At 41.4% G+C, this 11,155-nt stretch overlaps 1 protein-coding gene across 1 annotated transcript; it reads right to left on the bottom strand.

Annotated features, from left to right (window-relative positions):
* Positions 1 to 3,029: 3,029 nt before the first annotated feature.
* Positions 3,030 to 8,276, bottom strand: LOC138941635 (uncharacterized). Its single transcript, XM_070311479.1, has 2 exons — positions 7,982 to 8,276; positions 3,030 to 7,501 (listed from the first exon to the last, which is right to left on the bottom strand). The coding sequence occupies exons 1-2, from the start codon at positions 8,274 to 8,276 to the stop codon at positions 3,030 to 3,032; spliced, it is 4,767 nt and encodes a 1,588-aa protein (XP_070167580.1).
* Between the last annotated feature and the right edge of the window lie 2,879 nt (positions 8,277 to 11,155).

Below are 11,155 nucleotides of genomic sequence, written 5' to 3'. Positions count from 1 at the left end.
TATTGCAGCCAAAATCAGTAGAGCTTTTAATAACAGTTTGTAAACATTTTTTGAAACCAGAGCTTCTAAAATATGTATGTAATGATGATTTTAAATTTTCTGAAAAAGAAAACCAAAAATCTTTAAATAATATAAATGTAGGATCTGAATGTGAAGAATATCTCGAGAGTTTAATGAAAGAAGGACACGCAGACATAATTGGAAATGTTCGAGATAATTGTTTGCAATTTTACGTGACTGCTGCCGAAGAGATTAGTAAAAGATTGCCCATTAAAGATAAATTTTTATATAAATTAAAGGTTTTTCAATTAAACGCAGCATTATGTAACATTGATAGAGAAACATCATTTAATGATGTTTCTTTTATCGCTCAAACCCTCGGTGGTTTTGACGAAAATGCATTAAAAAAAGAGTGGCATGCTTTACATCTCGATTTTACAATAGCAGAAAAAGAACATTTTTCTAAATTAAACTTTGATGAGATGTGGAAAGAAATTTTAAAACGTAAATATCCCAACCTGAAGACTCTTTTGAATGCTGTAAGATCACTTCTAAATTCAAATGCTGACCCAGAAAGAATGTTTTCTTTTCTATTTGATATAAAAACAAAAAAACGAAATAAACTTTCGCCCGCATGTGTAAATGCTATTTGTGTATTAAAATCAGCACTAATAACGAGAAAACAAACTGTTCTAGACATGGAGATTAATGAAAAGCATTTATCTCTCATGTCATCGGAAAAATTATATTTTACTTGCCCTAAGAAAATGAACAGTCTTACATTATATGCTGCTGACATTGATGACATTGCTGGTCCATCATCGGTTAATGATATGTAATAATAATGTTGAAAATAAAATAAAAAGTATCTTGTCTTTAAAAGACATCACACTTATAAAAAACAAGTGTGTAAAATATATCTTGTCTGTAAAAGACATCACACTTGTAAAAAACAAGTGTGTAAAAAATATCTTGTCTATAAAAGACATCACACTTGAAAATGAAAGATACAATAAAATATGTAACATATAGTGGTGTAATAGGGTTCCAGGCGAAGGTCCACTTTAAAAAACCGAACGCGCCATTGGTGATACCCCATGGGTGGTATAGAAAAGCACCATTCATTATGTAAAGCCATCCGAAATACATAATATTAATCAATATATAATATTTAATCAAATATGTATCTTAGACAATTAGATTTTTTGTTATTAAAAATCGATTCATTTCATTTAAATATGCGAACGATTTACTAATTTCTTCGTTAGATGATGTATTTTCTTGTATTCTTACAAATGAATATAAAGTCTGCAAGGTTTGGCTAGCAATGTAAAATTTAAAGCGCGTAGTAGTGTTCAATCAGTTTAATTTCTGATTATATCTGATATAAGCCCAATATAAGATTCAGAATATTAAACTGATTGAATTGAGCACGGTAAATATTTGTAAACTGTTTGTTTGAAGCACAAAAAGTAGGAGTTTAATTCCCATATAAATGATATATCTCGAATTGTATAAATGAAATTTGTAACTATTTTCAAAATTTATTATTTATTTTATTATGTTAAACTGCAATGCTTTCTAAATATATTTACAATTGCAAATATTATTTCTCCAATTTAAAAATATATTTACAGCCTTTTAATACTATATATTATACCAGAGTTATAAGAAAATACATAATTACATTACAACAATACTGCTTTAATTAATATATATTTTTTTATTTAAATATATAAAAGTGCTCGCATAATATATATATTTTTATTCTTCCAGTATATTATTAACAAAAATTATTTGATTTGTTCTAACAATATTCATTTTTTATCTTTGTATAATTTCTTTTCATTTAAGTAATATTTTTTAATAATATAGATATTGTTTTTGATAAGAAAAATATATTTCATATTTACTAAATAAATATATTTTACTTAAGAAACTTAAAGATTTAAATATAAACAAAAACGTTATTAAAATTCACCGAATAAATAGTTTTCTCGAGTAAAATAAAATTTTTTACTATCAAATTATTTTTCTTCTCGGTATGTAGAATATGAAATGTTTAATATAATGTTCAATCTTCGAGTATTTTACTCGAATACTTTTATATGCAGTATACTTAAATATAAAAAAAATTAAGTAAGGCAATATTGTTTTAATATAATAATGTATAATAATGTATTTTCTCTTATAAGTCTAATTGTAGCCGCGCCTTCGATTTACACGTCCACATTAACAGAATTTATTTGTTTCGCCGATCGGAGAGATAGGACGTAATTGAGTTGTCCGGGTTTAGTTTGTTGAACAGTATTTATTCTTTTCGACACCAACTCCCGGACCGTCTTAGGTAATCGCACGCGACAGCAAGATATGAGCGTACACGCGAATTATCGTTTAATTATAACTTTATGAGCGTTAGGCGTTCGGTGTGCTCCCGGTGAAGGCTTGCGACGAAGTGTCTTAACGAAAAACCTTCTCTTCGATCCACGTACAATAGTCCTGGTTGATACGGGTACTACAAAAAATGAGGAATTTCGATCGTTCGATTCCGAGAGCCAATCGGCTATCGACAACGAGGTGTTTGTCAGAATCGAACGATACGAAGAAACCGCAAACACGGAATGAAAACAAGGCTTCGCACGTAACGTCTCGCTTTAGAACGTTCGAGAAACGAAATTAATAATATAGTTTATAAAACGCTTACTTTCTTGAACATCCCGCTCGCCTCGTATACCGGGTAGATTACGAAATAACTGGTTAAATCCTACCACTATAATCGATACACGACATCTTAATGATAATTCTCGATCAGACGGTCCGAAGAGCTCTACAGCAAATTTTTCAACATACAATAATAGGAAAGAGTACAGATAAAGATCATCGAAATACATGAATCAACTTAATCAGTAAATCTTAGCATAGGGTTATTTACATAGGCGTTCTTAGAATAGATATATGTACATATACAGAGCGTGACGATAATTAAAGTCAAACTTAATTATTAACGCATAAAGAAAACGCAAGTTAATTTAAGAGCCAGTGTCACTTGATATCGGTAGCTGACAGATCTGCGTTATTGGTCGCTTTAGAGTGGTTTTGGCAGTACGCAATGTAACTACTCGGACATGTCCATCCGATCCCGGATGTACGTCTAATATTCGGGCAAGTTCCCATTTCGAAGGAGGTGCCAAATTATTTTTCAACAATACCAGCTCGTTAATTTTGAGCACCGGTTTGTTTTCTTGCCATTTACGCCTTTGTTGCAATGTATGCAAATAATCAGAAGACCAAGAACGCCAGATCTGCTCTAAAATCGTACGCACTTGCTGCCATCGAGACAGCCGATTCGAATCGATATCTAAAACAGATTCTTCAGGCGGACTTACTAACGGGCGACCGACTAAAAAATGACCCGGAGTTAACGCGGAAAAGTCATTCGGATCATCATGTAACGCGGAAATCGGGCGGGAATTTAGGCAAGCCTCGATTTGACACAGCAGCGTAGCGAACTCGATCTGCGATAATGTTCGGGAACCAATCGCTCGTTTCAAATGAAACTTTAATCCTTTGACACCGGCTTCCCAAAGTCCGCCGAAATGCGGAGCAGAGGGAGGTATAAAATGCCATTTTACGTTATCATTAGCTATAGCGTCTTGTATTTGAGGGTCGGCGACAAGTCGCTGAAAGGTAGTGTTTAATTCGCGGTCCGCGCCTTGAAAATTAGTGCCGTTATCACTGTACATGTCGGATGGGAGACCGCGACGGCTTGCAAATCTCCGAAAGGCGGAGAGAAAACCGTTAGTAGCGTAATCATCTACGTATTCTAAATGGACGGCCTTTGTCGAGAGACAAATAAAAACGGCAACATAATATTTTTTGGATCGTTGACCGCGGCCGACTGACGGAATTATATTCATCGGCCCGGCGTAATCGACGCCTGTGTGCGAGAACGGAGCCGAAGGCGTGACGCGGGGCTGGGGGAGATTCCCCATCAGCTGTTGCGAGGTACGTGCGCGTTCGCGTACGCACTTTACACAACTACGTATAAGAGATTTTACACTGGTGCGCGCTGAAATTATCCAATAATTTTGGCGTAAAATTCTTAACATCAATTGAGTGCCTCCATGAAGAGAGGCTTTATGAGCTTGAGCGATTAATAAATCCGAAATTCGATGTTTCGGTAAAATTATAGGGTGCCGTTCATCATAACTGAGTGACGAATGGTCAATCCGCCCGCCAAGGCGAATTAATTTATCTTTCCCGAGAAAGGGGTAAAGCGATAACAAAGAACTGGATCTTGGCAGTAAACTTTTATCGTTTAACGCTTGAATTTCGGATGGAAAATGTCGTTGTTGCACGTAACGGAGCCAAAACAAGGAAGCTTCTTTGAGTTCGGCAGCGGACAAGCACGTCGTATTCACGTTCGCATTGGTCGCGCGACATTTTAGATTATTAATAAAACGTTGCACGCGTGCCGTGACTCGAATTAACTTCTTCCATGTAGAGACTTCGTTCGGTAATTGCCACTCCAGAATATGTTGAGCATGACAAACGATCGTATTTCGCGTTTCGGTTTCGATTATCTGACGATCGGCTTCAAGTTGATCTTTTAATTTATCATGGATCGGCCACGCGGTAGAAGGGGAACTCAACCAGGCAGGGCCGGCCCACCAAAGTTTGAAATCGCGGAGTTCAGCGGGGGACAAACCTCGCGACGCGCAATCCGCTGGATTTTCTTTAGATGGGACGTGATTCCATTTAATCGACGGCAGCCGAGTTTGTACTTCCGATACGCGATTCGCCACATAAGTAGTCCATCTTGATGGATGGCCTCGTAACCATGCGAGCGCGACCGAAGAATCTGTCCATCCGTACGTCGGAATGTGCTGCATATTTAACGATTTTTGCGCGAATTCTAGCAATCGAGTTAATAAGACTATGGCATTTAATTCTAGACGCGGCACGCTAATCGTTTTAATCGGCGCTACCTTTGATTTTGCGGTTATTAAGACTACTGAAAACTCGCTGAGCGATCGGAGAATTCTTAAATAAACGACAGCGGCGTACGCGCGATTAGACGCGTCGGCGAATCCGTGCAACTCGATAGCCAAATTTTCCGGATGCATTCCAGTCCATCGCGGAATGCGAATTTCTTTTAAATTTATGAATTCCGCACAATAATTTTTCCAGGGCTCTAATAAGTCCGCCGCGATAGGAGAATCCCAATCGAGTTTTCTTAGCCACAGTTCTTGAATCATAATTTTCGCGGTGATTATTACTGGAGAAACCCATCCCAGTGGATCAAAGAATTTCGCGATAAATGATAGTATCAAACGTTTCGTATTCATATTGACCGAAGGTGACTCGATTTGAAAACGAAACGAATCTTCTCGTGGTATCCACTCAAGTCCGAGCACCTTAAGCGTATCATCCTTATCGAATGTACGAGCGATAGCGAGTTCATGCTCTCCCGGAGGAATGTCTGTTAATAATTCTATAGAATTGGCAGCCCATTTGCGTAAATGAAAACCGCCTCGCGCCATCAATTTCGTAAGCTGATCGCGACTTTCCTTTAGCGACGGAACTTCATCGGCGCCAAATAGAACGTCGTCGACGTAAATAAAATCTTGTACTATTGTTTGTGCTTTTGGAAAGGAATGACCTTCGTCGATAGCTAATTGATTGATAACGCGCATGGCTAAATACGGAGCTGGAGCTGTACCGTATGTAACTGTAAGCAATCGATAAGATTGTATCGGAGAATTAATCTTAGATCGCCAAAAAATCCGCAAAAAATCGACATCGTCTCGATGAACGCGGATCTGTCGAAACATCTTTTCGATATCGGCGGTGTACACATAACGAAATTGACGCCAACGAAGGATAATTGAGGACAAATCGCGTTGTAATTTAGGCCCGGTCATTAAATGATTATTTAATGTAGAACCATTGCTCGTTTTGCACGACGCGTTAAATACTACGCGAAGTTTCGTCGTGCTGCTAGACTCGCGTAGTACCGGATGATGCGGTATATACACTGCTTGGTTAAGCGTCGGATTTTCGTCGGAGACAGATTCCATATGACCCATAGATTTATATTCATTTAAGAAAGAATGATAGGGTTTCGCGAGATCCGGATTTTTTCGTAGGCGTTGTTCTAATTTCGAATAAAGAAGCGCGGCAGTTTCGCGCGAAGCTCCTATATCGAGCGGAGGGTTGGTTTTAAATGGTAACCGTATTATATAGCGGCCGTCTTCGGCACGCTGATGTGTTTCGATAAAATGTTGTTCGCATTTTTTATCTTCTTCCGACAGCTGAATTTCGGAAGAAATTTCCTCGATCTCCCAAAACTTTTGAAGGAGAGAATCGAGCGAAGGAATTGTTACGCAATTTAATGAAGTCGCGGAACCGGTAATTGAATTAGAAGTGCCGGTTGGACCGGATAATATCCATCCTAAAGCAGTAAGCTGGGCCGTCGGAGTTCCGGTCGGACCATGTTTTATCTTTTGCTTTAATAACGATCCATATAAATCTGATCCGATGAGCAGATGGATCGGATGATTGCTAAACGGATCCGGATCCGCGAGAGATAATTTCCGTAAATGCGGCCAATAATCTACGGTTTTAGTCTTTGAGCCAGCGTATGACGTAATTTTTTGATATACGAAAGCAGTCAAAGAAAAGGTGGAGGAACCTCGCCCATTACAAGACTCGAGAGTAAGAGACACCTGAGATTTCGCTACGCCACTGTATCGTTCGCCGAAACACTGTACGTGGAGGCTCGCGCGGGAACGTTTCGTGCGCATAGTTTGACACAACGATTCCGAAATAAAGCTAACAGCCGAGCCTTGATCTAACAACGCACGAACTTTAAATTTACGTCCTTCGATGGTACGCAGTATTACCCATGCGGTGGCTAGTAACACGTTCGGCGGATTTTTCAGCGGCGAATGAATCGTTTGAACGGAAGCGACGGCGGTCTCGTTCTTTATCTCAGGGGTGGCCGAGCCGCTCGGTTGAGCGTTAAGAGTTTTGTTTTCCAAAACAGAATTTTCACTAATCTTCTGTACTGGTATATTTGATGCACGATGCAAGAGCGTATGATGTGCTCGTCGGCACAAATTACAGCGTTTTTTACTCTTGCAAGAGGTCGGGAAATGGCCGACTTTTAAACAATTAAAGCAACATTTGTGTGATTTGAGAAACTGAGTTCTCTGTTCGACGGATTTACGCTTAAACTCGTCGCATAACATCAAATTATGATTGCCGGAACAATTCAAGCATTTTTCGGTGGCTACGTTATTCACCGAGGCCCGATTAGAGCCTTTATTTTTATGAGACGAAGTATCGGCATTTAACTTAGAATGATCGGTTAGTCCTCGAATTCGCAACGTCATAAAATCTCGAATCTCTTCATACGTCGGAGATGCGGTTGATTTACCGCGTTGCAGATTCCACTCATTACGTGTGCGTGGACTAAATTTTTGCGAAACAATATAGACTAATAAGTCATCCCATTTTTCAACAGGTCTGCCTAAATTTGTTAACGCGGCTAATGACGCGGCAACGGTATCGCGTAAACTTTTGAGTTCGACAGCGGATTCCGTTTTCATAATAGGCAAATCAGCGAAAGCATGAATATGCGCATGAATAATCGCGTTTTGATTATCGTACTCTTCAATAAGTAATTTCCACGCACCATCGTAATTTGCGTCTGCAATCTTAACATGATTAATTAATACAGCAGCTTCGCCCGTGACACTGGCTTTTAAATAATGTAATTTCTGCGTATTCGACAGCGATTCTTTCGAGGCGACGAGCGATTCGAATATTCCGCGGAAGTTTTCCCATTCCGCGAAATTACCGGAAAATTTCGGCAACGGGATGCGTGGTAATTGCAATGAAACCGCACCAGACAATTCGCGGGAAGAAATGTCGCTTACCGTTGATGCCGCATTTGGGTCGCACCGGGAGAATTTACCTATCACGTCTGCGAGGTAGTCCGCCGCTTCGTGGTAGACGTCCACGGCCGTAAAGAATTCCTCCTCGGTGAAGTATGGGACTGTACGCTGTTCGTCGGCCGTTGCTATTTGCTGAAGCTGGACGTTGAGACGTTGACACCTTTCCCATAATGTCTCCAAGGCGTCCAGTCGACTCTTCGCCTTGTATTGCGTGACGTTGGCCTTGCCCATTTTCTTAAAGTTGGGGAACACTCGTTTCATCGAGCTTATTGTAATAGATTGCTCGATGAGGAGGCCCTGCAGCGAGTCCGTCATGATGGTAGGCCGATAAGATGAAGCCTTTCAGCAACAATTCACCACCTTTGGGTTGTAGAGATGCTGAAGCGTGACGACTGGTCCGTCGCACGCGGATGTGCGAAGACGCACTATAATTTTCACTTAACAGTGCCGCGCGCTAAAGCGTGCGACAACTATGTGTAACTGCGGATTACGCAGGACGCACTCTGAGGTGCGGAGTGCTAAAGAGCACAAAGATTGCACTTAAGCTGTGCAAAGCGCTAAGAAGCGCGAGATTTGCGCGGCACTGCGGATTACGCAGGACGCACTTTGAGGTGCGGAGTGCTAAAGAGCACAAAGATTGCACTTAAGCTGTGCAAAGCGCTAAGAAGCGCGAGATTTGCGCGGCACTGCGGATTACGCAGGGCGCAAATAATAATGATATGTTGTGCTTAAGAGCACAACTTTAATAATGCAAAGGGATGCAAGGTTGACTTCGCGCACTTTATTTTCCCGGAAGTCCTTTCAACGCACTCGCGTTATTATTTACGGCAGCGGAATGCGGATAGATGTTTTGATATCGCGCACCGTCTCCGTCTCGCGATAGTTTTTATAAGTGCTGTTACCTTAGCGTGTCAGCGTTCTCACTCGCACTCCGCGAACTGATTACCGAATCACTATCTGTTTTTCCAAAATCCGGCTCGAAGGACCATTTAATGTAGCCGCGCCTTCGATTTACACGTCCACATTAACAGAATTTATTTGTTTCGCCGATCGGAGAGATAGGACGTAATTGAGTTGTCCGGGTTTAGTTTGTTGAACAGTATTTATTCTTTTCGACACCAACTCCCGGACCGTCTTAGGTAATCGCACGCGACAGCAAGATATGAGCGTACACGCGAATTATCGTTTAATTATAACTTTATGAGCGTTAGGCGTTCGGTGTGCTCCCGGTGAAGGCTTGCGACGAAGTGTCTTAACGAAAAACCTTCTCTTCGATCCACGTACAATAGTCCTGGTTGATACGGGTACTACAAAAAATGAGGAATTTCGATCGTTCGATTCCGAGAGCCAATCGGCTATCGACAACGAGGTGTTTGTCAGAATCGAACGATACGAAGAAACCGCAAACACGGAATGAAAACAAGGCTTCGCACGTAACGTCTCGCTTTAGAACGTTCGAGAAACGAAATTAATAATATAGTTTATAAAACGCTTACTTTCTTGAACACTAATATAAATATATAATATCGAAAGCGTGAAAAATCATTTAATATATAATGTAGGAAGGAAAGTTGGAAAAAACATTTATTATATGACATAAAAAGGCTGTAAAAAAAACATTTAACGCTCATGTACATAAAGAATCGAAAAGCGAGTCACATCGCTCGTCGCCGTCGGCCGTACGCCCGTCGCTATAGTTGCCGGCTCGATAGAAAGAAGAGAGACAGAAAACAGTATATCTGTCCTCTTCTGCTATCCGAAGCTAGCCGAAGCACCGAGCTGACACGTACGCGGTTTGCGCTTGTGTGTGTTATCCCTTCCACTTCGGTTGCATGTTGCTCGCGACCCAATTCTGGCATCACTGCTTATCACTAGTGTCAGGCTAGGTAGTTCGGTATTGCCGGCAGGCCCGAGTGTCACGTCGAGTCCGGCCTTGACGGAAACCGGCGAAACCCGGTAGGGCTGAGCGAAACCTCAGCCCGGATTGGTGGTAGGAGCCGGCGAAACCCGACAGGGCTAAGTGAAACCTTAGCCCGAGGAGCGGTGACAGGAGTTGGCGAAACCCGACTGGGCTAAGTGAAACCTTAACCCGAGGAGCGGTGACAGCAGTCGGCGAAACCCGACTGGGCTAAGTGAAACCTTAGCCCGAGAGGTACTAGTCAGGTCGGTGTCGGGAACTGGATGTCTCGGCCGGCCGGGCTTATATACCCGGCCGGGGCGCCCCACTATGCTGTCGGTCCGATAGTGGGGGCGATTCCGTGTGGGGACTGCAAGAGAGAGACAGTGCAAGTCGAGAGCGAGAGCGCATGCCAGCGAGATAGCGCGAGCGGAACGGTGCGTGTGGCATGCGAGCGAGCGATAGAGCGTGCGCGGTGGTCGTGCAAATAGGATAGGCGGAGCAGGATAGAGTAAGCGAGGCGGATGTAGGTATTTATATATATTGGATGATTGCATAAGTTCGTGCCCGATTTTCATAGATGGCATTAAGTTACTGGATGGCGGAGTTCTATTGTTTTCGTGTGGTAATTGTTGCTTACACCGAATAGATGACATTGTCTTATGTCAATTTAGCGTCAGATATTGTTCAGATAAGTCCATTTGTGCATAAGAGAAATCATTAAAAATGGAGAACGAAAAGGTGCATTTGCGGCATGCAATGCTATATGAATTTTGGAAAGACGTGAGTGTTGGGATTGCACAAAAAAATATTTAAAGCGTTTGGACCGCGCTCCTGCTCTCCGAACAGTCAAAAAGTGATTTGGCAGATTTCGAAATGGTGATTTCAACATGGAGGATCAACCCCGCTCTGGACGGCCTTCTGGCATTGATGATGACATTGTGCATGCCTTAGTGGAAAGAAACCCAAGGATTACAACTGAGGATATTGCTGAGAGGCTGAACATCGATAATTCAACCGCTTTTCGTCATTTAAAAAAGCTTGGATACATTTCCAAGCTTGATACGTAGGTGCCGCATCTCCTGACTGAAAGGAATAAGCTATACCGCATGACTGTGGCTCTTTCTCTTCTCGAGCGTAACAAAAAAGAGCCTTTTTTAGATCGAATGGTAACAGGCGATGAAAAGTGGATTCTCTACAAAAACGTACAGCGAAAAAGGATATGGAAAACAGCAGCTGAAGGAGCAGAACCCGTAGCAAAGGCTGGCTTGCATCCGATAAAGGTGTTGCTGTGTGT

Source organism: Polyergus mexicanus, unplaced genomic scaffold (assembly GCF_030449975.1).
Source record: "Polyergus mexicanus isolate NDT 795.1 unplaced genomic scaffold, iyPolMexi1.0 SCAF_20, whole genome shotgun sequence".
Taxonomy (NCBI): Eukaryota; Metazoa; Arthropoda; class Insecta; order Hymenoptera; family Formicidae; genus Polyergus; species Polyergus mexicanus.
Note: the sequence above shows the minus strand (reverse complement) of the source record. Positions and strands in the feature narration are given on the sequence as shown.

Bases quoted from the DNA above. Each gene is read 5' to 3' on its own strand.
- LOC138941635 (XM_070311479.1), bottom strand. From the start codon at position 8,276: ATGACGGACTCGCTGCAGGGCCTCCTCATCGAGCAATCTATTACAATA. The intron at 7,502-7,981 runs GTAAATTCTCCC...ATGACTTATTAG, and splicing joins CTACCTCGCAGACGTGATAG to TCTATATTGTTTCGCAAAAA.